At 41.4% G+C, this 26602-nt stretch overlaps 1 protein-coding gene across 2 annotated transcripts in view; it reads left to right on the forward strand.

Annotated features, from left to right (window-relative positions):
* The window catches only part of map2k6 (mitogen-activated protein kinase kinase 6), a 55797-nt gene that overhangs the window by 8439 nt on the left and 20756 nt on the right, over positions 1–26602 (forward strand). Inside the window, exons 1-3 of one of the 2 annotated variants that reach the window (XM_051918977.1) lie at positions 12081–12120; positions 23872–23938; positions 24396–24444. In XM_051918977.1, the coding sequence (XP_051774937.1) occupies positions 12096–12120; positions 23872–23938; positions 24396–24444 (141 nt within the window). In that variant the 5' untranslated portion in view covers positions 12081–12095. Of the gene's footprint in view, positions 1–12080; positions 12121–23871; positions 23939–24395; positions 24445–26602 lie in introns of those variants that run through there. The other variant, XM_028819242.2, reaches the window with a different exon arrangement.

Below are 26602 nucleotides of genomic sequence, written 5' to 3' on the forward strand. Positions count from 1 at the left end.
TTTTTCCGTGCTAACAAAACACAAGAAAATGGCACATTAGCCAGTTATGAGGTAGCGTAACTCACTGCCCGTCACGGGAAACTTTTCTCAGACTTCATAAAACGGTGCCTCAATAAAGTCGCAGGAATAATGTGCCCGGAGAAAATGCAGGAATTCAACAACGTTTGCTTGTCCAGAAACGGCGTTGTGCGGCGAATTGAAAATTTGGCAGCTAACTGAAAACATCAAGTGTCAGGTAACGCTTTGTGCTTTTGATTTTTACTCGATTGCATGTGACGAGAGCACTTTATAATACAATAAATTAAAAACCCATTAATGGAGAGGTGTGATGCTGTTTTTTCTTTAAGCGTATTCAATTGTGTTTGATTGATTTTGCTAGCTTAATACACTGGAGGTCTAGTGGGTGGCCCAGGCCTTCGTATATTTCTCTGTATGTGGCCCCCAGTAAAAAATGTTTGGACACCCCTGACATAACTGCTTGAACTTCAGATGCTGTGGAAGACTAGCAGGAGGTGCAGGGTGGATCGTTTCTTAGTACGTTCTTTGCCGATGCCTGTCCCTGTCACTGTCACCATCACTACCCGATCTGTGCTGCACAGTGAGGAGCTGAACGTGCGTAAAACAGCAGTGAAGACACAACGTACAATGAATCTGTGCAGAACAATGAAGTAATTTTATGATATTCTCACTGTGCTCAGCTAATGTACCCCTCATATGAAAATATTGCAGTTTTTTTTTTTTTTTAAGGACCCATAAATTATATCTCCGTGTTTGAAGGAGATCGTTCAGCGCTGTAAAGTGTGAGGTGGAGTAAGCTTACGGTATGCCACGTGTGAAAATTTGTACAAATCGGGCGGGAAGCACAGATTAGGTAGGTGACATCCCCATTCCAATATGGCTGCTCCAGTTCTGTGATGTCACGTTGGCCTCATAAAGCATCATGGGGCGCTGGGATAAAAAAATAAAAATGTGCCTAAACTTGGCTGTATTGAGAGTTTTCAGGGAAAAATTTGGGAAATGAGGTCCCCTGTGACCCCAGCAGAGTTGCTGCAAAAAAAAAAATGTTTTGGTGAATTTCGCCGATCAGCGCTATTGATTGATGTCTCCCGGGGTTGACAATATGACATGAAGCTCAAAGTCCTTTAAATCTTCTCACTGACATCTCGAAAAGCTGGTCACATCTGTAAAGTTGGGTGAAATGATCCTACATTTAGTCTTTCCTTATGATCTTAATTCTTTAGATTAGATTTAGATTATTTTATTTATAAAAGCACATTTAAAACAACAGAGGTTGCGCCAAAGTGCTGTACAAAAAAGCATTAAAGCAAGCACAATACAAACAATCCTGCAAAAGCAGATTAGTAAAACAACCAGTTGTAACATCCACCACAATCCCATCATACACAGTGAAAGACAGAAGAAAACGAGGAGGTCTTAAGCCGACTTTTAAAAACCTCGAAAGAGGATGAAGACCTGCTGTGCAGGGGCAAGTCATTCTAAAGCCGTAGAGCAACAACTGAAAAAGCTCGGTCACCCCTGGACTTCAGCCGAGATCTTGGCACTACAAGGAGCAGTCGTCCAGATGACCTCAGTGCTCGTGGTGGCACATAGGGGTGAAGGAGGTCACAGATATATTTTGGAACGAGACCATGCAAGGCTTTAAAAACAAACTATTCTTTGGAAGTAGTTTTCCACTGCGACACTTTACTGGGTTTTGTGGTCTCCCATAGAACCGTTTCATTCTGGGATGGTCTTTTTTGCATATGACGTCGGTCATTTGGGCATCGAAAAGGTTCCCAATAAGTGGACAAAACCAAAATCTTTAATGTCTAATATGTGACCTTACAGGACACTAAAGAGATTTAAACTTCACCCTGTGTGATTGTAGGCAGTCAGAGTCCTATAAATATCAGGAGCCCATTGGTCTTTCACAAATCTGTTATCTGGTTATTTATGGAACCTGTTAGAGATCTCAAAAAAAGGATCTTCCCGGATCCTTCATGCAGACGTTCCTTTAAGGAACCAAAAACTGTCCCCCTGTGGCACCACTCTGAAGAACCATTGAGGCACCTTTATTTATTTATTTTTTTATGAGTGTGGGTAAGTAGGCATACGAGGTCCACCACTGGCATTTGTTATTTAAGTACAAGTACGTTCACTGTCAGCATTGGAAAAACATCTGGAAGCAGGACCTTCAGCTTAGTTCTGGTGTTGGCGGAAAGTAGCGTTCACGGCTGTGTTATGTTCATTTAATCGTCCTGCGGTATATGAAGGTGTGGGGTTGTGTGTAGACGTGGGACAGTTTTGGTCATGAAGACCCACGTGATTGTAACAACCACCTTTCTTTGAAGACGGGAGGTCTGAGTGCTTCCTAGTGAATCGTAATCGTGTTTCCCTTAGCAAATTTTGAAATATTTTCTAATCTGTCTATGATAGCTGTTATCCATTAAGGTGCTCAGTAGCACAAGGTGACTGAAGCTGAATAATTAATTTGCATGTTGAGTTGCTGTGACAGGGAGACACACACACACACACATGTGGACCAACGCAGCCACTGGGATCCACATGTTTGAGAAGTGCCTCTGCTACGACATCCTTCTGTCATTTTAATGATTGCATCACTACATGACAGTGCGTAGCCCACTGGCGCTTTGGTGCACTTTACTGAAGTCGCCTTGGCACAGCTGGGCACTGCCATGCTAGGAGGTTTTTTTTTATGCAGACTTCCAGTTCTGAGGTTTGTTTAAAAATAATGAAATATAATTTTTTTTCACACTCCGGTACATTGTTTATTATAGGTTTTTGTGGATATTACAGGTTATTATATCTGTAGTGCAAGATGTGTCTGCAAAGTAATGCTTTTTGTGTTAATTTTTGTTTATGGACTTGTTAATTACAATGTTAGTTTCCTAGAACTCCTGGGAAACTGACACCCTTGGCACGATCCGTTAATTATTAATGTATGTCTACGTTTGCTTCAAAGACATCTCACCATTTTTGAGAAAAGAAACACTGCATGGTATTTCTGAGATGATGTTCTTCACACCTTTCTGAAAAGCAAGAATGCAGTATGTCGTCATTTGGCTTAAAGCGAGTCTACCTGGTGAATTACTGCTCTAAAGAAATAATTCACCCTCTTTTTTTTTTTTTTTACAGTTTCGCAGTTATGGATTCCTTCTTGCTCATAGGAACAACCCGCACCCTGAAATAAAATATTTTTAGGGCAGTATTTTATTAAAATGACCCAGAGTCTGCACCGTGGTTTTTATATTGTGAAAATCTCCACATGCCATCTTCATGGGCAAGATGTCCAGCTTTTAGAAAAAAAAAGAACGTCCATGGAGACGATCTATGAGCATGAGCTTCTTTGTCAGATTCAGGATCCGTTTTTAAATTATCTGGTGAGCCCATGGGAAATCCTAAACACTTGAAGGTGACAGGTATTACTTTGCAAAATGTCCATTATGCCACTGAGGTCACAGGTTCAAGTCCTCTGTGAATTCACTACTAACAATAATGGAGAAAAGATGGGGTTTATGGATGAGGATGAGGATGATTTTGCGAAGCCATGTTATTTACACCTGAGCAAGAATGTAAGCTTGTAGGTATACATTCCATGCTATTATATTATATTATATTATATTATATTATATTATATTATATTATATTATATTATATTATATTATATTATATTATACCAGTAACGGCGCACTGCATGATAATGTGCAGTGAATACACTTAACTTGAGCATTCCTAGTTTTCCTCCTCTTTCTCTGTATGTTTACCATTCGTTTGCTCAGAGGTTGATGTGCTTGCTGCTTCCTGAGCAGCTCTTCTTCTTTACTCCACCGTAGCGGCCCGCTGCTTCTCTTCTTTCGTCGGCATCTTTTTGCGTTAAAACTGATTAAGTTAGTTTTTGTGTTGCAATTACTTAGTACATTTTCTTTAATTTTTCACTTAATCTGACACTTAAATCTTCAATCTGCCTCAAGAATGATTAGCAAAGGTGATAGGGAATGAGAACACGCCCATATGCATGCGCCGCACGGCCGCCCTGCTGTGCACTGCCGAGATTTGATTCTACAATAAAATAAAATAAAAATAAAAAGAGTAATAAAATCATCACACTGAAAGAGGATAGTAGACGTTACATAGTATATGTGTACCAAATTTCAAGTCAATAGGTTTGCGAGCTACAGGTGATTTAAAATCCTGGACAAACAAACAAACAGCCACGGTAGCATATTATAGAAGAAGATTATATTATATTATATTATATCCATCCATCCATCGATTGTCTCCCGCTTATCCGAGGTCGGGTCGCGGGGGCAGCAGCTTGAGCAGAGATGCCCAGACTTCCCTCTCCCCGGCCACTTCTTCTAGCTCTTCCGGGAGAATCCCAAGGCGTTCCCAGGTCAGTCGAGAGACATAGTCCCTCCAGCGTGTCCTGGGTCTTCCCCGGGGCCTCCTCCCGGTTAGATATTATATTATATTATATTATATTATATTATATTATATTATATTATATTATATTATATTATATTATATTATATTATCCATCCATTTTCCAACCCGCTGAATCCGAACACAGGGTCATGGGGGTCTGCTGGAGCCAATCCCAGCCAACACAGGGCACAAGGCAGGAACTAATCCTGGGCAGGGTGCCAACCCACCTGTCTAAAATAGGTTTATACCTAAGTACAGTAATCCCTTGCTATATCGTGCTTCGCCTTTCGCGGCTTCAGTCCATCGCGGATTTTATATGTAAGCATATTTAAATATATATCGCGGATTTTTCGCTGCTTCGCGGGTTTCTGAGGACAATGGGTCTTTTAATTTCTGGTACATGCTTCCTCAGTTTGCCCAGTTGATTTCATACAAGGGACGCTATTGGCAGATGGCTGAGAACCTACCCAGCTTACTTTTCTCTGTCTCTTGCGCTGACTTTCTCTGATCCTGACGTAGGGGGATTGAGCAGGGGGGCTGTTCGCACACCTAGATGATACGGACGCTCGTCTAAAAATGCTGAAAGATTATCTTCACGTTGCTATCTTTTGTGCAGCTGCTTCCTGAAAGGACATGCTGCACGGTGCTTCGCATACTTAAAAGCACGAAGGGCACGTATTGATTTTTTTATCTCTCTCTCTCTTCCTGCTCCTGACGGAGGGGGTGTGAGCTGCCGCCTTCAACAGCTTTGTGCCACGGTGCTTCGCATACTTAAAAGCCAAACAGCCCTATTGATTTGTTTGCTCCTTTGATGAGGAAGATATGTTTGCATTCTTTTAATTGTGAGACAGAACTGTCATCTCTGTCTTGTCATGGAGCACAGTTTAAACTTTTGAAAAAGAGACAAATGTTTGTTTGCAGTGTTTGAATAACGTTCCTGTCTCTCTACAACCTCCTGTGTTTCTGCGCAAATCTGTGACCCAAGCATGACAATATAAAAATAACCATATAAACATATGGTTTCTACTTCGCAGATTTTCTTATTTCGCGGGTGGCTCTGGAACGCAACCCCCGCGATGGAGGAGGGATTACTGTAATCAATGTAGACCTGAGTGTTAATGTTTGCAGGGCACCATCTATTGGAATTTATTTTGTATTGCATGTAGTAATAAAATGCATTGCATTTTTCATTCCAACAGATGACACATTACAGACATATGTAGTAATAAAATGCTTACTACAAATGTTGATGACGTACTGTTTGTTGGAATGATGAATGCAATGCATATGTCTCTGTTTTATGCCATTTGACATGGGAGTCATAAAAGCAGTGTATTAATGTTTGTGGTGCACCATCTGTTGGAATGACAAATGCAATGCATATGACTCTGTTTTATGCAATTTGGCATGGGAGTCGTAAAAGCAGTGTGTTAATGTTTGCGGTGCACCATCTGTTGGAATGACAAATGCATTTAATTTCTCTGTGTATTGCCATTTGGTGTGAGATTTATAAAAGCAGTATGTTAATATTTGTGGTGTACCATCTGTTGGAATGACAACTGCAGTGCATATGTCTCTGTTTTATGCCATTTGGTATGGGAGTTGTAAAAGTAGTGTTAATGTTTGTGGTGTGCCATCTGTTACAATGAAAAATGTGACATGTTGTCTTTGCTAAGTTCTTAGGGTCTTTGTCCTTTTGGAAATCAAACCTTTGGCCCAGCCTGAGGTCCAGAGCAGGAACATGGAGCAGGTTTTCATTAAGGATATCTCAGTACTTTCAGCTTTCCCTCAACCCTGGCTAGTCTGGCGCTGAATAACAACCAAAGAGCATGATGCGTCATGGAGGGAATGGCATTGCGCAGGTGATGAGCGGTGTCTGGTTTCATCCACACATGACACTAATCTCGGGCTCATCAGACCAGAGAATCTTGTTTCTTAAACTGTGAGAATCCCGTAGGTGTCTTTTTGCAAACTCCAAGAAGACTTCCATGTGTCTTTTACTGAGGTGAGGCTTCTGTCTGGCCAGTCTGTGAGAAAGCCCAGATTAGTGGAGTGTTGCAATAAGGGTTGCACCTTCTAGAAGTTTCTTCCATCTCCACACAGGTCCTCATGGGCTCAGACCGAGTGACTCATTTCTTGCTGCAAACTTTGGACAAAAAACATGCGAGTCACTCTTGACCAACATGGAAAGTTGTAGCAGTGCTACCCCTGGAAGGACTCAAAGTTGCGATTCAGCCCAGTTGTGCTGCTCACATCTTCATTAATTCTGCTTCTGGATTGCTAATAGGACCAGGCAGAGTGGTGTAGTGGCTGAGACCCCGGACTTTAAGCTCCATTCTGAGGCTCAACTGCTTGGGCGCCATCTGTTAAAAAATATCTGTGAACTGTTGCACTGTGTTCTGATCCTGTAAGATGTCTTGGATAAGGGGGCTTCGTGCCAAACTAACAGTTACATTTCCTCCCAGCATTTGAAGCACATTAAGCGTGTTTAGTCCAATCTCGCACTGTTTTAGTAGCCCTTATCTAGTCAACTGGTTTTCGTGTGTGTGCACTCATTCGAAACTCCATGTATGTAACTTACTATCCCGAGGAGCTCTTTGGTTATTTTATTTTTTGAGACAAAAACTTAAAAGACCGCAGTGCTGTCCTGTGTCACAATAGGGTATAATTAACTTGTTATATAATCTGTGTTTGCTCACAGTAGCTGCATAAATAAAATAGCACATGTGCCCCCTGCACCTCTGAAGAGAAGAAGAAAAAAAAAAAACAGATGGGCACAACCTGTCTCACCAGGGAATGAGTGGCATGGCGGTGGTGTACTGGAATGGGTCAGGCCGGCGGTCCAAGTTTAGCAGTGTAAGGATATCTTACACCCTGCTCTTGGCCAGCCGTCTAAGTAGAGTAAAGTTACCTTGACGGCACTGTTTCCTGTTGTCATGGACAAAGCCAAACAAAATACTGCGTGTCCCATTTATAGACGGCCTGCTGATTCCATTCTGGAGAAAGCCAAAGGTTTATTTTTGTGTATGGAATTTATTATGTATTTGCAGTTAATGTTTTATGGCTACCATTTTACACTGCCGTTTATACTTTTGTAACGCCTTCATATGTAGAAGGCCACATGTCCTAAACCACTCATCTGTGACTGTGGGTGAACAATTGTGACGAGAACACGTCGGCCAGTCCAACAAGCTGCTCCACCAATTCACCTCGATTGTCTGAAATAGCATTAAGTCTCGATTTGAAGGTCCTGGAGTGGAAGGTTTGCATATGGTGTGCGTTGATTTGGAGGGGGCTTATGATAGCCCACCACGTTGAGAGGTCTGGAGGTGCATGAGGGAGAAAAGGAGGACAAGAGAAGTGTGTGAGGATTGTCCAGGATATGTATGAGGGAGTGAAGAACAGTGTTGGGGTAGCAGTCAAGATCCCAGTTTGAGTAGGTCTGCACCAGGGGGCTTCTTGAAGTCCTATGATCTGACTGTGGATATACAATACAGTACATATGCTGTGTATATTTGTGTTAGATAGATTAAGCACTGGGGTTTAGTCACAAAGGAACTGGACTCCAAACCAGAAGGCTGAGTGTTCATTTATCAAATTTGATCCTCTGTGGCACTTTGAGTGCTTTAGAGTGTGAAAAGAATCGGCCCTACTGTCTACCACACTACTCGGTCGCTTATTTTATATGTCTGTCGTTCTCTGTGTGAAGAGAAACTTCCTAATGCTTGTGCGAAATTTACTGCCACAAGCTTCCAACTGTGTCCCTGTGTTCTTGATGAACTTTCATCTGACTGAAATCTGACAAAGCCTGTGTGGTGTCCAAGTCCCTCTGTCGTGAATCAATGCATTTGAAGATCATCTGCCAGTCCACCTAGCTTGGTGTCTTCTGCAAACTTACCTGGCTATCTATCTATCTATCTATCTATCTATCTATCTATCTATCTATCTATCTATCTATCTATCTATCTATCTATCTATCTATCTATCTATCTATCTTATCCTGCCAACTACGCTAAAGTATCTATCTATCTATCTATCTATCTATCTATCTATCTATCTATCTATCTATCTATCTATCTATCTATCTATCTATCTTATCCTGCCAACTACGCTAAAGTATCTATCTATCTATCCTATCCTGCCAACTATGCTAAAGTATCTATCTATCTTATCCTGCCAACTATGCTAAAGTATCTATCTATCTATCTTATCCTGCCAACTATGCTAAAGTATCTATCTATCTATCTATCTATCTATCTATCTATCTATCTATCTTATCCTGCCAACTATGCTAAAGTATCTATCTATCTATCTATCTATCTATCTATCTATCTATCTATCTATCTATCTATCTATCTATCTATCTATCTATCTATCTATCTATCTATCTATCTATCTCTTATATAGTGCCTTTTCATTCTATCTATCTATCTATCTATCTATCTATCTATCTATCTATCTATCTATCTATCTATCTATCTATCTATCTATCTATCTCTTATATAGTGCCTTTTCATTCTATCTATCTATCTATCTATCTATCTATCTATCTATCTATCTATCTATCTATCTATCTATCTATCTATCTATCTATCTATCTATCTATCTATCTATCTATCTATCTCTTATATAGTGCCTTTTCATTCTATCTATCTATCTATCTATCTATCTATCTATCTATCTATCTATCTATCTATCTATCTATCTATCTATCTATCTATCTATCTATCTATCTATCTATCTATCTATCTATCTAATCAGTGTTGCTTTTCATATTTATTGATTCCGCTTTATAAGATTTCCTTGTTGATCCTGGTGCTGGAGATTGGTGATTTGTTGCACGCTGGTTGGCAGTCTGACAACACAACTACTGCTGGTAGCTTTTGATTTTCACTGTGAAGAATGAGTTTAGTGTTTCTGTCTGCTTAGCTGAGCTGCCCTGATGATCTAATGGCCTTGTACCCAAGTCTATCATCAGTCAGAAGAGTGAGTCCACTTTTGCAATTAGGCGGCCTCGCTCCTTCGGAGTTGCTGTCTCTTGCACAGACTGTAGACAGACAGCCCTTCCTTTCCTCTGGCTATCCCTTATACTTTTCTGGGGTCATGTCCTCTTTTCTTTCCTCCGGCCTCCTGGTTATCACTCTGGGCACGTCCTTTACGAAGAACTTCCAGCCTCCTACTTCAAAGAGGGCCTAACAGGCTCTGAGGCATCCGGAGTTCTCAGTCCCCTTTTCCAGGGCTATGTCTAGCTCAATGGGTACGAGGAGACGGACTGCGACAGCAGCAACTGGATATTTTACATGGCTCAATATAAGGAGGTGAATGAAAGTGTAAAATTAAATCACATTAAAAGAGTGGTTTGGCTGTTAGAGTGCAAATTATGTGAGCTGACATGGACGTGATCGCTAATGAGTTGGAAAGAGCGTTCATCATTCCATTTTCTTACAAGGGCTGTAAGTGATGATTTTAACAGCTTGGACAATTAAGCAATACAATTATCAATTCAGGTTGATACAAACTAATGGAATAGATTTTTATAGTTCTAAATGTTTAAAGCTTGCCTTAATTGTCATCTCCTAGTGTTATTAGGTCTCAGTGTGTAAATATGTTGACCAACATGTAAATAGATGGGAACGGTACTGTCATAATTTAATATGAGTGCAGACTGCTATGTGTACATTCAGATACTGAAGGGTTATTGTGAAAGAGAAAGGGGACTGGGAGATGAATGGCAAGAACTGCAAGTTGTAGTCAGATAAGTGAGGGTCGACACTGAAGACAGAAATAAACCAAAGAGCAAGATAGAGGGATGAACGAAAACAGAGTTGTTCTTCTTGAGAATGAAGCCAAACTCCAGGGTTTGTGTATTCATTCACTGTGTGAGTGTAAACGCCGTGTAGTGGATGTCATGTAAGTACCAGACACGGTGCCAGTGCTGTTACTTTGCACCATATGCCAAGCTTATTAGTGCACCAACCGATTGTTCGGTAGCTAACCCGTGTGGCTGGGACCCCCCCACTTATGATCTGTGCCCCTGGCGAATGTCTAATTCACCTTAAAGGTGGCACCAGCCCTTACCAGACTCCATTATGTAAACAGCACAATAACAAGGAAATATCAAACTTCTTAAAAAAGACATGGATGGCAGCATAATAACCAAATCAATCTCTCCGTTAAGAAATGATAAAATGAATCAAGTAAAGTATGAATATAATTATGAAAAAATGATCATAATGACAACAGAGACAGACTTTAGCCCTGTTCGGACATTCGGTTATTTGATTCTTTACTGGTGGTCCTATCCCTCTAGAAGACACTCCCAGAAGGCTAAAAACGACAAATTTCAGACATAATGGGGCCGGTGCAGGAAGACAGCAAGGGCAACAACTGGGTGGTCCTGTTTAGTTATTGAAAGTCAAACACAAACAGAGTCTCGAAATTAACAAAACAAATCTCTCTCTTGTCTGGGGGGGGGGGGCACAGTGGGCACCGGTCGGGATGCCACGATGTTTCTGATGCCTGTGTATGTTTCTGTTTTGCTATCAAAATTGGGGCCCAAGTGCACTACTTTGCCGTACATACGTACAGCTATGATGCTGTTAAGATGGCGCTGACAACAAGCTATGCTCTGGTATCTTCTAAACTGGAAAAAGGGGTCAGTTGTTTGGGAGCGCCACCCGGCAGTTCACTCTTGGGTAAATGCTGACTCCTTTTGAATTGTCAGGCTTCTTATGGTGGTGCTCTGTCCCGGAGGGGGCGGGGCTAAGTGCCCTCACTGGGCGGTTCCTCAGAGCTGCTGGGGGAGAAGGAGAAGAGAACATCAGCAACAGCGCCCCCTGTCTCCCCGGCGGGTTATCACATACCTTGTTCGAGCCTGTGAGGAGGTCCTCCGACGTGACAATAAGCAGGTGCGGTGTTGTTTTAGACTATTTCAAGGCCCATGATTACAAAAATGATCTATTGATCACTATGGCACTCTAGTCCGCTATGGACCTCCATCACATAGTGACATATGAGCAATTTCTATTGCAATCAAGAATATTTAAACTTTAAACATTTAATTGGCTGCACACATTTCAATATTTCAGATATCTGATGCACCTATCCTGAAAGCTAATCATTACAGTTCCACGATGAGCAGCCCAAGTTAAGGCGGCTTACACTAATTCAGCCTTTTTCTTTATCCGTGTTTGTTTTTTTTTTTTTCCAGCATTTAATTGCTTTATTTGGTCAGGACCCCCCGCCCCCAGAAAAATCTCTCAAAGGTGGACGCAGCTGCTGCGATAGCCAGCCCGACATGCTCCTTGGTCAGTTGTGTCCTGTTGAGAGATGCAGATGGCAGAAGGGAAGTCTAAGGGCTGATAGACGGAAGATATTTATCCTGTGACTCATGCTTTAAGCAATCATGGAATTCCTTTGAAAAATACTTGGAATTCCTGGAGTTCTCGTTTCAGAACAGCATTCGATGGGTGAGAGGTGTCCCTGGCCGGGAAATGGGTCGGTAATTAGCTTCGTTTTTTGGGAAGCTGCAGGGGTAGAAAGCGCCCATAAATATTCAGCAAGCGACGAAGCGGCGGCGGCTGCTGCAGCAGCAGCGGGGGGATTAAGTAAAGCCTCGTTTCTTTCAAATAAGAGGACTGCAGTCGCTAATGGCGAGCCAAGTATTACAGAGGAGTAGGTCTTGTTACCCTTAGGGGTGGATGGGGGGGGGGGGCGTCTGACCTGTTGTATTTCTCGTACATATTACGGAAAAGTCCACAAAAAAAAAAAAGAAAAATCTGTATGACAATGGAAAGGCTTTTTAAATGGGGGCACACGTCAGTCTTGTTAAATAGAGCTATGCACGGGGCGGGGGGGGGGGGGGGGGGTTCTGCGCTGTCAATTCAGATTGCAAGATGGAGCTTTGAAGGGCACAGACGGCCAGCTAATGGATGACACTGTTTTGAAGAATGGCTGCTACTCCCAGGCCTATTAGGATGAAGGAATATTTGCTGACTGAATAATATGGCATATGGATATGTTAGCAGTGCTTTGTGCCAAAATGCAGTTCCAAAGCAGATCCAGACAACATATAGTTTGCTGCTTGCTTGTATCTGTGGAAGAAAAATAATGCCGTACTTTATGAAGATGCATGCACAGTAAGGGTTTCAGTATAGAAAGAATAGCAGTGTGTCTACATTAGGAGCAAGTGGGACACTGATCCTCCATTCCCAGCAGATGGCGGTGTTCTGCAAAAATGATGTAAGTATTAAACTCGTCTCAATAATTTAATGTACTTAGAAAAACACGCAGACCTCCGGTCTTCAAATAAAGGTGGTTCCTATAGAGCAAGACAGTGTCACAGGGATCACACATTCCAAAGTAGTGCTCATTTTGTCAGCATGCATTTCTCTCTTGTTCTCCTGTGTGTATTCTGTATCCTGAGTTAAGTGCCTTCTGCAATGTGCCTGATGCTCAGCACATGTCGCCACTCTCTTTTTTTTTCTTTTTTCCTGTTATGGAGTTCCTCTTCATGATCGAGGATCGATAAACACAACACTTACACTTGATTATGAATTTGGAGGATGCATGTAGCATACACTGGGGGATAATCAGTAGGTGGGCTTGCAGGGTCTTGAAATTTTATTGCAATTTTCTTTTCTACCCACCAGTGAGATGCTTGATTTTCTTTCTGCTGTGTCACTTTGTCAGTCACTTGATCTTTCTGAGGTTGCCGCGGCCTCACATTTTTGACATTCCCGAAGGCATCAGGTCATAAGCTTTCGATTAAGACTAAGACCAAGGCTCAGCCTCAATGCTTTGTGAGTCCCAGCTGATTGCCACACTGGATGTACTTGATGCTGCAGCCATCATTCATTTTCTTCCTATCCCATAATCTGCTTAAGCAATTTGTCTCATGCTCAGTAGATGTCACTGCTCTGCCTTCTTTTCCTTCTGCTATGTCACCTTTGTGATCAGTTTTGCAGTAAGAAACACAAGATTGTGGCTCACTTTGCCAAGGTTGGCGCTACCTCAAACTTGATCCAACAGCAAGCATCAGGTCATAAGCTTTCTATTAACGCCAAGATGAAGATTCTAGCCTCAGTAGTTTGTGAGTAATAGTGTGACAGACAGACCACCCATAGAATTTTTATATATGTAGATTTCTAAAATGATTACTAGCAAACCCAACTTCCTTCAGTCCATCCATCATATCCATCAGTCTTCTTAACCATCATATCCAGGACAGGGTCATGGGGAAGCCAGGACCTATCCCAGCAAACTGTGACCAGTAGGGGGTGTTGCAACACCTTAAACCGTAGACACAACAATACAAACCCAGTCCTAGGTGCAAGCAAATGATGTTTTGTACAAATACCTCTGTTACACAGGTTTCCCCATTAAACACAACAAACCCTTCTCTTTTCTCGTTTTCTGTCTTCACTTCTCCTCAATGAGCTTCGTCCTCTTCCTCTTCCTCCCTTCCTCCCCGAATGAGGAGGAATGGCTTCCTTTATACTGGACCCAGGAGTACTTTTGGTGCTACCACTTTGCATCCAGGAAGCACTTCCAGGTCAGATGGAACTTGTCTAGAAGGAGGAAACCTCCTCCCCACAGCGCCCTCTGGGGGCTCCCATGTGACCCAGCAGGGCTGCCTACTTGAACTCTGATTTTGTGTGTGACACCTGTTAATGCTGCCATCCCACTGATTTCATGTATGCCACCTGTTAATTCTGCCATCCTTCTGATTTTATGTATACCCCCTGTTAATGCTGCCATCCCACTGATTTCATGTATGCCACCTGTTAGTTCTGCCATCCTTCTGATTTTATGTATACCCCCTGTTAATGCTGCCATCCTTTCTTATTTTTTGTGTGCCACTTGCTAATGCTGCCATCCCACTGATTTCTTGTGTGCCACCTGTTAATGCTGCCATCCCACTGATTTCTTGTGTGCCACCTGTTAATGCTGCCATCCTTCAGATTTTATGTATGCTACCTGTTAATGCTGCCATCCTTATGATTTTGTGTGTGCCACCTGTTAATGCTGCCATTCTTTCTTATTTTTTGTATGCCACCTGTTAATGCTGCCATCCTTCTATTTTTTTGTGTGCCACTTGCTAATGCTGCCATCCCACTGATTTCATGTGTGCCACCTCTTAATGCTACCATCCTTTCTTATTTTTTGTATGCCACCTGTTAATGCTGCCATCCTTCTGAATTTGTGTGTGCCACCTGTTAATGCTGCCATCCTTCAGATTTTTTGTATGCCACCTGTTAATGCTGCCATCCTTCTAATTTTTTGTATGCCACCTGTTAATGCTGCCATCCTTTCTTATTGTTTGTATGCCACCTGTTAATGCTGCCATCCTTTCTTATTTTTTGTATGCCACCTGCTAATGCTGCCATCCCACTGATTTCATGTGTGCCACCTGTTAATGCTGCCATGCTTCTTATTTTTTGTATGCCACCTGTTAATGCTGCCATCCTTCTATTTTTTTGTGTGCCACTTGCTAATGCTGCCATCCCACTGATTTCATGTGTGCCACCTCTTAATGCTACCATCCTTTCTTATTTTTTGTATGCCACCTGTTAATGCTGCCATCCTTCTGAATTTGTGTGTGCCACCTGTTAATGCTGCCATCCTTCAGATTTTGTGTGTGCCACCTGTTAATGCTGCCATTCTTTCTTATTTTTTGTATGCCACCTGTTAATGCTACCATCCTTTCTTATTTTTTGTATGCCACCTGTTAATGCTGCCATCCTTCTGAATTTGTGTGTGCCACCTGTTAATGCTGCCATCCTTCAGATTTTATGTATGCCACCTGTTAATGCTGCCATCCTTTCTAATTTTTTGTATGCCACCTGTTAATGCTGCCATCCTTCTAATTTTTTGTATGCCACCTGTTAATGCTGCCATCTCTCTGATTTTGTGTGTGCCACCTGTTAATGCTGCCATCCTTTCTTATTTTTTGCTTGCCACCTGTTAATGCTGTCATCCCACTGCTTTTGTGTGTGCCACCTGTTAATGCAGTCAACCCTCTGATTTGGTGTGTGCCACCTGTTAATGCTGCCATCCTTCTGATTTTGCACATGCCACCTGTTAAAGGCTGGATTATGTTCAGACTAGACAAAGAGCCCGTTTCGACAACGTAAGATGAAATGGGCACGAGTTTGTGCCAGCAGTGTATGAAGAACAAATGATAAGTAACGAAGAAGTTGTTTTGTAATGATTGTAGTCCGCTTTACTCATTACTGTACAGGCTTGTACTGTTAGTTGATGAATTTTCCAGGCCTATAGTATAATATTGAATGATGAATGTTCCAGTACAATATGGAATAGTAATAAGTATAAGCACCACAAACCTGATATAGGTGTATTGAATGAATGCGTAATTGAATCAGAATGCGTAATTAGGCCTCGAGCTGTAGTCGAAATCGCCTTTCAGGCCTCTAGAGCTTTAATCAAAGTCGCCTTTCTCTTTGAATTTTTGCAGCCATAAATCCGCCGCCTGTCACGATGTTGGGGTTGGATGTCGGTCTCGTAAGGTTTTTCGGGCAGCTGTGCAGAAGGCGACTGCGCATTCGGCTTTGGACGGACGTGAGTGAGTGAGTGAGTGAGGAGGCAGGCGAATTATGTATTAAGATGTGTCTGTACTGGGCGTGAGGGCCACATGGTGAAAATAACATCAGACTTGGTGACAAACCCCCCGTGTGCTGCGCATGTAAATTTTTCTAACTATGTGGCAATGCTGATGTGAGACGGTGGATTCAAAACGGTGAATTTCGAGGAGAGGCTGGTTACATGGGTGCCAAAATGATGACCAGAGGGCTCCATAGGACGCAACAAGAGATGAAAACACATGGAAGACACGCAACATCACTTGAAATTCATCTGCTCATCGTGTAGGTCTTCCGCTCACTCGCCCCTCCTTCACCGCTACGGTCAACAGGTGTGACACTCCAGCTTCTCCTTCTCTTCCTCTTAAAATCGGTGATGGCAGGCACAGCTCTTCTTCCATCAGCAGAGTCTCGTGTCCTCTGCTGTGACCTTATTGGCTATGTGACATTGTCCCAACACTGTCACTCACTAGGACTATCAACTGTCAGTGGGATGCTCAGCGACGGGTCTTGCATGGTGGGTTTGAAGGAGAATGGGCCATAACAAGTCTAAATGTGTTTTGGTCACTTACCATGCAAGTGCCACCTTTGTGGTAAGTATAAACCAAGCTTTATGCTGCCATCCTTCTGATTCTGTGATCGCCACCTAATAATGCTGCCACCCCTTTGATTTTGTCACTTGTTTTAATTTTCACTCAGGCGGATCTTGGAGACTCTCCCATCAATCTGGTCGTTGACATTTAATGAAATGACGTTAAAATTTTGCTGCTGGTTTTTAAATCTCTACACGCGTCTGCTCCTGCCTGTTCATCTGAATTGTGTTTTTGACACCAGCCATGCAGAGAGCTTCAGTCTACCAGTCGGTTGTCTCTTATGGTCTCTCGTACTAAGTACAAAACTAAGGAGGGCCAGGGCTTTTGCAGCTGCTGCACCTCCTCGTCGGTGGAACTCTTTACCTCATCACATTAAGGAGTCTCCTTCAGTTGAAATGTTTAAAACGAGATTGACGACGCTTTTCTGTGCTCTCGCTTTCACAGACCTTCACTGATACTGATGGTTGCCCGACTCTTGGTCGTCTTCTTTCTTTTTCTTTAACTCACCGCTGGCTGTATTTCATTTTATTGTCCTTGTGAAATAAATAGCCTTGACAGACAGAAAATAGGTTTAGGGCAGCTACCGGTATTCTTGAGCCCTGGCTGCTAAAAGGCAAAATAGCTTACACAGATGTGTACAGGATTGAGTCCAACATAGAACTGAGGAAACACAGGAATTGGTTTGGGTTTTTAAGGCAGGGAACCGGAAGTGACATCATCGTGGCCGGAAGTGACATCATCGTGGCTGGACTTGGAAGTGATGTCATTGTGGCAGAATTTCCCTGTGTTTGGTCTGCAGGGACAACAGAAAAAGAGTTGGCACACCCTGCCACCCCCTGGCCTGGCATGGCATTGCCTTCATTTGATCCTGTTAGCTGCCTCCCATGTTCACCTGTGTGACGTCCTTTATTTTATTTATTTTATTTGTGTTTATTCTATGTTTTAATGTAAAGCACTTTGGCTGCAGCATTACTGATGTTGTTTTAAATGTGCTCTATAAGTAAATTGACACTGACATTGGCATAAGTACCCATAATGACACACAAGGGCAACTTTATTTACTTCCTTCAGCTCCTGCTGTTAGAGCCTCAAAGAAATGCCACCAAAACGACACATATGCACTATTCCTGTAAACTTTCCACGTTCTGATCTTTACTGGTGGCCCCCCAAATGTCTACATATACCTCCTCTGGGCTCTTCCCCTCTCCTTCAAATCCACCATGCAGGACCCATCCTTGTGTGTCCCACTGCCCATTGTATTCATCTGGCAGGGTGCCGCATCTTCCAACAGTGCTGACTTCATGATCTCCTCCTCGAGCCCCCCGGCTCATTCAGTTGTGTTACTGACACCACAGAGGAACGCCTCAGTAAATGAGAGATTCAAGTTCTGCTAAAGGGCAGGTGTGGCCGTTGAGATCAGGAAGTAATTACCTTGCAATTCCGCCCCATGGCCATTTAAGAAAATGCCGGGCCAACAAAAACTGATCTCGGTGAACTTTGAAAGACGGCCAGTAGTTGGTGGAACATCTGTCAGGAGCTTAGTAAAGATGGATGTGCTTGAGGAAGAATGAATCAAAGGGATGTTTGGTATGGAAGGTTAAGGGTGGGCATCAGCAGCTAGTGGCTTTGCAAACTCCTCAACCCTGAATGTCCATACATACATCATGATACGAGGAAATGTGGGCGAGCAACTCTTCATCAGTTCACTCATCTTCACATCTAAAAGGGTTTCAAAGAGCACAAAGGCCTGATGTGAACAGGTGGACGATTTCACGTGTCGCTCTCCAGTCCGATTGCTTGTTTCTTACAACGAGCTGGTGTGGTGCAGGAGACTGTTGTCTTAACACAGTTCTGATTCATTGATTCTCATGTCAGTTCACCTGCATGGCTTATTCTGGCTGAAGTGGAATATTCTAGAGCGGGTGGCATTGCAGGCGGGCCATGTCCGACAACAGGAAGGAAAAAAAAACACCACTCTGACGATCGCACTCAGTCTGTGACGATCTACCCGATAACCTGCTCTGATGATCGAGCTCGACTCACCAAGGAAGGAGGGAAAGGACTGACGATGGCGCTCGACTCGTCTAACGATCATGCGGGACCCACTCCCTGGTCCCTCCCCACCCCTGCTTTGACAATTGGGCTCCATTAATTAATTTGAAGCTACTGTGAGTGATTTATTCCGACTGAAGTAGAATGTTGTTGAACGGCATTGTGGTATTTGGTACCCTGTATTAATTCCTTGAAGGGAAATCTTTTTCACTTGGACCTTTGGAGGGCAAAGCACAGGGTCAGCGGCCCTGGAGTAATTTTCAGGTTAAGGTCAAGGGCCCAATAGATTGGGATCCTTTCTGGTAGTAATGGGATTTGAACCGACAACCTTCCAGCTACCAGCAGGGAGCAGAGATCCTTAGCCTCAGAGCCACCACTCCGTCTTTGCCGGTGTTGTAGTTAGGGTTAGGGTTAGGGTAGGGGATATGGCCATGAATGCCATGCTCTGACACACTTGGTTTCAATTATAAAAGGTTATTTTGTATATGTCAGTGTCTATGGCATTAGTATAAACATACTTTATACTCTAAAATCTATGAGATAAATAATTAAATCTATGAAATAAGTACTGTAAAATGTCCCTTATACGGAGAATAAAATGCTGTTATCAAAAATTCTAAAAAATTGTTTTTAAAGGATCTGTTCAATCAATAAGTTTTAAAAACTATTCAGATCTATCCATCCATCCATCCATTTTCCAAGCCGCTGAATCCGAACACAGGGTCATGGGGGTCTGCTGGAGCCAATCCCAGTCAACACAGGGCACAAGGCAGGAACCAATCCTGGGCAGGGTGCCAACCCACCGCAGGACACACACAAACACACTAGGGCCAATTTAGAATCGCCAATCCACCTAACCTGCATGGCTTTAGACTGTGGGAGGAAAGCGGAGCGCCTGGAGGAAACCCACGCAGACAACATGCAAACTCCATGCAGGGAGGACCCGGGAAGCAAACCCAGGTACCCACATCTCCCAACTGCGAGGCAGCAGCGCTACCCACTGCACCACCGTGCCGCCCTATTCAGGTCTATTGAAACCTTAAAATGAACTAGCTAAAAGCTATCTCACCCTCTTAAAATGGGATATCTAGTGTTCAATACATCCATATTAATAGCTGTAAGGTGCTATATAAAAGATTTTTTTTTTCAAAAAGTAGGGTTATTTAGGGTTAATTTTTATTCCCTAATAATAAATTAATATCAGGGTTATTAAAGATTAGGGTGAGAGTCAAGGTCTCTTCAGGTCAGGTACACAAAGCACTAAGGAAGATCAACCCCCGTAAGGCAGCTGGATCAGACAACATCCCTGGGCGGGCTCTCCGAGCATGTGCCAACGAACTCCATCTTCAACCTTTCCCTCAGTCAGAGCATTGTTCCGTCCTGCTTTAAGACTACGATCATCGTCCCCCTTGCTAAAAAAAAGCCCACCCACCTGCCTGAATGATTACAGGCCGGTAGCACTCACTCCAATCATCATAAAGCGTTTTGAGAGAGTGGTGCTGGCCCACATTCAGAGCAGCATACCGGACACTTTGGACCCCCTGCAGTATGACTATTGGCCCAACAGGTCCACCTCAGATGCCGTCGCAGCCGCACTACATATTCTCTCTCCCATCTGGAGAACAAAGACTCCTACATCAGGATTGTCTCTATTGACTACAGCTCCACCTTAACACGGTTATCCCCCATAAACTCACCTGTAAACTGTCTGCACTTGGCCTGCACCCCACCCTCTGTGACTGGCTCCTAGACTTTCTGACTGGCAGGCCCCAGTCTGTCAGGATTGGTAATAGGACTTCAGCCACCATTATCACAAACACAGGCACCCCACAGGGATGCGTTGTCAGCCCCATCCTCTACACCCTGTTCACCCACGACTGTGTCGCCTCCCACAAAGATAAAATCATCCTAAAGTTTGCAGATGACACCGCAGTGATTGGACGCATCACTGGTGGGGATGAGGCGGCTCACAGGAGGGAGGTGTACAGTCTGGTGTCTGGAGAACAACAACCTCACCCTCAACACAGACAAGATGAAGGAGATGATAGTGGACATGAGGAAGGAGAGGAGACCTCTCCGGCTACTGTTCATCCGAGGGCTCGAAGTGGAGAGGGTGAGCAGCATTAAATACCTGGGCGTCTACATCAGTGAGGACCTCACTTGGACACTTAACACCACACAGCTGGTCAAGAGGGCCCAGCAGCGGCTGTACTTTCTGAGGAAGCCAAGGAAGTTTGGTATGTCGACTAAGATCCTCGGCAAATTTTACAACTGCATTGTTGAGAGCATCTTGACCAGCTGCATCACCGTGTGGTACGGCAACACTACTATGGACAGCAAACACCTGCAGAGAGTGGTAAAGACTCGCTGAGAAGATCACCAGGACCCCACTGCCCTCTCTGCAGAGCATCTACAACTGCAGAGTCCACAGGAGAACTGCCTCAATCCTCAGGGACCCCACCCACCCCAACATGAACTGTTCACACTTCTACCCTCAGGCAGGAGGTGTAGCAGTATGAAATGCAGGACTTCCAGGCTAAAGAACTCTTCCTTTCCCAAGGCCATTAGACTCCTAAATAACTGACTGGAGTTTATAACCGTGGGCCACATCATTCCATCTACCTCACACAACTGTAACTGTATTTGACTTGTCCATCACACACCTACCTGCACGTTACACTTTATACTTCTATTCTGTTTTTATACTTTATGCTACCTCTGCTACTTATTATTTATGTTTTTCTTTATATGTTGGTTTTGGCATTTGGTATGGATAGCAAAGAAAGAATTTCGTTGTACAGGGAAATGTGTTTCCTTACTGTGCACATGACAATAAACTTGAACTTGAGGGGTACGGGTAGGTTTAAATAAATAATACTAAAAACACTGATTAACATCAGGGCCTCCTATGGAGTTTTTAACATTAGGGAGGTGTTTTATGGGCCTTAGGGTTAGGGTTAGGGTTAGGGTTAGAGGCCCTCAGGTGATCCCATTCAATTCACAGTGGCAGCATCATAGCCGATCCTAGATGACCCCCACAACCTTGGCTCTGACGATTGCACTTGATTCATGTAATGCTCTGGTGATTGCGTGGGACCCGATGATCCCCCAGCTTTGACCGTCACTCTTGATTCATTAATTTGTCGCAATCCTGAGTGATTTATTCTGACTGAAGTGGAATCTTCTAGAAGAGGGCTTCCCGTGGGCAACTTGCAAAGATAAAGGACCTCGGTTATAGTGCCATTGGTTAATCGGGTGTATCAGAAGTACTATGTAGCTAAATACTTTCCTCTACGTGATATTTAAGGTATCTATCTATCTATCTATCTATCTATCTATCTATCTATCTATCTATCTATCTATCTATCTATCTATCTGTCTATCTGTCTATCTGTCTGTCTGTCTGTCTGTCTGTCTATCTATAGTGCCTTTCACATCTATCTATCTATCTATCTATCTATCTATCTATCTATCTATCTATCTATCTATCTATCTATCTATCTATCTATCTATCTATCTATCTATCTATCTATCTATCTATCTAATCCTGCCTACTACGCTAAAATTAAAATGTATCTATCTATCTATCTATCTATCTATCTATCTATCTATCTATCTATCTATCTATCTATCTATCTATCTATCTATCTATCTATCTATCTATCTATCTATCTATCTATCTATCTATCTATCTATCTATCTATCTTCATATAGTACCTGCCTGACCCTGGGGAACGGCACTAATTTTGAATTACAACAGGTAAATTAGTAAGAATAATGGGAATTTGGGGGTATAAATATAAATTCTCCTGTGGGACATCCTGTAAAAATGGTCGCTTCAGTGAGATTTGAGTGTACCGCTTTGATCTGTACTTTTGTACCATTCGTTGTACTTTTCAAGGGTTTAGTTGAAAAGCAGTATACAGACTGAAATGTGCCCAGTGCATGGAAACAACAGTTTACGTCACTAAAAATTACAACCAATAAGAACTGAAATCAAACATGAAATAAATGTAAAAAAATGATGGAAAGTCAAATGAAAAGCACAATAAACTGCAACTCCATGTACAGAATGTGCCTGCCTATCACACCACAGTACCGAGCAAACTGACCTTAATTTTGCTTCAGACGCTGCTTTTTGCTTTGTTCACTCAGGAATCTGTTTCTTGAATTTGTTGTTTGAATGTTGTAGGTTTACCTGCGGTGCGAGGGTATGAAGTACTGCAGTATTATTATTTTAATCACTAGCTGTGCTACCCCTCTAAGATAGGTTGAATTCTAACTAATCAATATAGACCTCTCAGTGTTAAGGTTTGCAGTGCACCAGGTTTTTATAATGTATTTTCAATAAAATGCACTGAATTTCTCATTCCAACTAATGGTGCATCAAAAAACTTTTGTAGTAATAAAATGCATGACTACAAATGTTTATGATGCACCATCTGTTGGAAAGACAAATGCAATGCACCTGTCCATGTTTTATGCCATTTGATATGGGATTCATAAAAGCAGTATGTGTTGCACCATCTTTTAAAGTGACAAATGCAATGTATTTTATTGCTACAAATATTTGTGATGTGCCATTTGTTGGAATGACGGAGACATAGCAGCTGGACAGACACACGGACACTTATCCTTTTATTAACCTCCTTGGTGTTGACCCCGAGCCTGACTCAGACTCTGAATTCTATGCAATTACAGTTAACCACAAGTCAGATTTAAGGTGTTGTTTAATGATTCACTTTACATTTCTAACTCTTGGGACTGTAATCTGCTGCCATCTAGTGGGTGATATAACATCATGCTGCAAAAAAATCATAAAAGATTGAAACTGGTTGGAATGAAAATCTTTCAGCTACAGTGGTCTCCAGGAGTGAACTTGGGAAGCCCTGCTGTTGGTCTCCTCTCTTTGTTTGGTCAGTTATTGATTCTAAATGCCGTTCCCATGATTCACTGTAGTTGTTTTTTAGGCTGGCCGAGGTAAAAATGAGTTTTATGATCATGGAATGACTGGGATTTGGGCAATTGAATAATTATTGAATTATTTAATTGCTGAGTGACAGCACCACCTACTGGTCAGGCGTAGATTTTAATAAGCACAGAAGAAGATTCACAGCAGTATATACAGTACGGCGTATGGTGTCCTTCCCTTACCACGTTGTATTTTCTTTCTCTTAAAGGTAAAAAGAAAAATCCAGGACTCAAGCTTTCCAAGGAAGTCTTTGAACAGCCTGCTGTCCCTGCAACGTAAGCACCCCCTTTGCTTTTCAGTCACACAGCATGCCTGGTTATAATCTGCACATTATTTTTGTTATTATTTAGCGAAAACTTGTCATAGAATTTTTAAAGGTTTTTCAGTAGAATTCTGTAACATAACAGAGCGGATTCAGTAATGAATGGCACAGTAGCTGTAATGGTGAAACTTATAAATGGAGGACGTCCCATAAACTGAGCAGAACTAAAGTTTGACATACTGTTGACTGAGGATTCTGTTGATCATTTCTAGAAGGGAAAACTGTGGGGAAATTTTAAAATGGTTACTTAGTGGTAAGTAAATAGACTAAGATGGGGTTTGAAGATTGGGTAGCAGACAGAAATTATTTGTTATGGGGGGGGAGGGGGGTAAGAGGTGGGGAGGGGAGGGTATTGCTGGGTACATCAAGTCAGGCTGCTGATTAAAACTGTTTTTCATTTGTCATGACAGACCGCCGAGGGATTTGGATTCTAAGGCCTGTGTGACCATTGGCGATAAGGTAGGTTTTCAAGGGGACGTCCTTTACCAAATAACATCTAGCTTGTCATAGAAGTAAAAATACGTTAAAGAATGCAATTATAACAAAAGAAGTGGTTTAACAAAACACAACAAAAGGCTGGGATGATTATAGGGTGAACACAAATTATGTCTATCTATCTATCTATCTATCTATCTATCTATCTATCTATCTATCTATCTATCTATCTATCTATCTATCTATCTATCTATCTATCTATCTATCTATCTATCTATCTATCTATCTATTATATAGTGCCTTTCATACTATCTATCTATCTATCTATCTATCTATCTATCTATCTATCTATCTATCTATCTATCTATCTATCTATCTATCTATCTATCTATCTATCTATCTGTCTGTCTGTAATCCTGCCAACTACGCTAAATTATCTATCTATCTCTCTATCTAGCTGTCTGTCTGTAATCCTGTCAACTATACTAAATTATCTATCTATCTATCTATCTATCTATCTATCTATCTATCTATCTATCTATCTATCTATCTATCTATCTATCTATCTATCTATCTATCTATCTATTATATATAGTGCCTTTCATATTATCTATCTATCTATCTATCTATCTATCTATCTATCTATCTATCTATCTATCTATCTATCTATCTATCTATCTATCTATTATATAGTGCCTTTCTATCTATCTATCTATCTATCTATCTATCTATCTATCTATCTATCTATCTATCTATCTATCTATCTATCTATCTATCTATCTATCTATCTATTATATAGTGCCTTTCTATCTATCTATCTATCTATCTATCTATCTATCTATCTATCTATCTATCTATCTATCTATCTATCTATCTATCTATCTATTATATAGTGCCTTTCATATTATCTATCTATCTATCTATCTATCTATCTATCTATCTATCTATCTATCTATCTATCTATCTATCTATCTATCTATCTATCTATCTATCTATCTATCTATCAAATTCTGCCAACTACGCTAAATTATCTATCTATCTATCTATCTATCTATCTATCTATCTATCTATCTATCTATCTATCTATCTATCTATCTATCTATCTATTATATAGTGCCTTTCTATCTATCTATCTATCTATCTATCTATCTATCTATCTATCTATCTATCTATCTATCTATCTATCTATCTATTATATAGTGCCTTTCTATCTATCTATCTATCTATCTATCTATCTATCTATCTATCTATCTATCTATCTATCTATCTATCTATCTATCTATCTATCTATCTATCTATCTATTATATAGTGCCTTTCATATTATCTATCTATCTATCTATCTATCTATCTATCTATCTATCTATCTATCTATCTATCTATCTATCTATCTATCTATCTATCTATCTATCTATCAAATTCTGCCAACTACGCTAAATTATCTATCTATCTATCTATCTATCTATCTATCTATCTATCTATCTATCTATCTATCTATCTATCTATCTATCTATCTATCTATCTATCTATCTATCTATCTATCTATCTATCTATCTATCTATCTATCTATGACACTTCAATTCCAGCCCCACTTCTTTCTCTCACCTCTTTAATAGTGTTATGCGATTAGCGATCAAATTGCTTTTTTTTTTTAACGACTCTTTTCAGTGAAATACAGGAATCGTTTCACAAGCACAGAAAAATCGATTCAGTACAGCTCTACGGGAGTGCTAAAGTGCATGTCTGATGCTGTGTAGATATTTAAAGCCTATGTGACAGTTCTGCCCGCCTGATTCTTGATTCTCATTCACTCCACTTCTGACTCTTTGTGGTTAGAACTAAATTATCAATGGTGAATGAGAACTGTGTTATTGATCATCACTTGTTCATTGTACAAGTACAATATGGTAACAACACATTCATATTCAAATGTTTTAATTGTTTGATTTGTACAGTTCAATATCTGAATTGTTTTAAACAGAATATATAATCATAATTATAAACCAATATGTTTATGTGCCTTTGTACATTCAACAACTAGTCACACAAAACTGAACCTTATACAGAATTGGTCCTATTTCTAACAATATTCTAATAACAATATTATAAAATGTGAACTAGGAGCATGTTTTATATAAAATTAAATAATATAATGAAATAATTATTCGAGATTCATTCAAAGAG

Source organism: Erpetoichthys calabaricus, chromosome 14 (assembly GCF_900747795.2).
Source record: "Erpetoichthys calabaricus chromosome 14, fErpCal1.3, whole genome shotgun sequence".
In the NCBI taxonomy this organism is placed as follows: domain Eukaryota; kingdom Metazoa; phylum Chordata; class Cladistia; order Polypteriformes; family Polypteridae; genus Erpetoichthys; species Erpetoichthys calabaricus.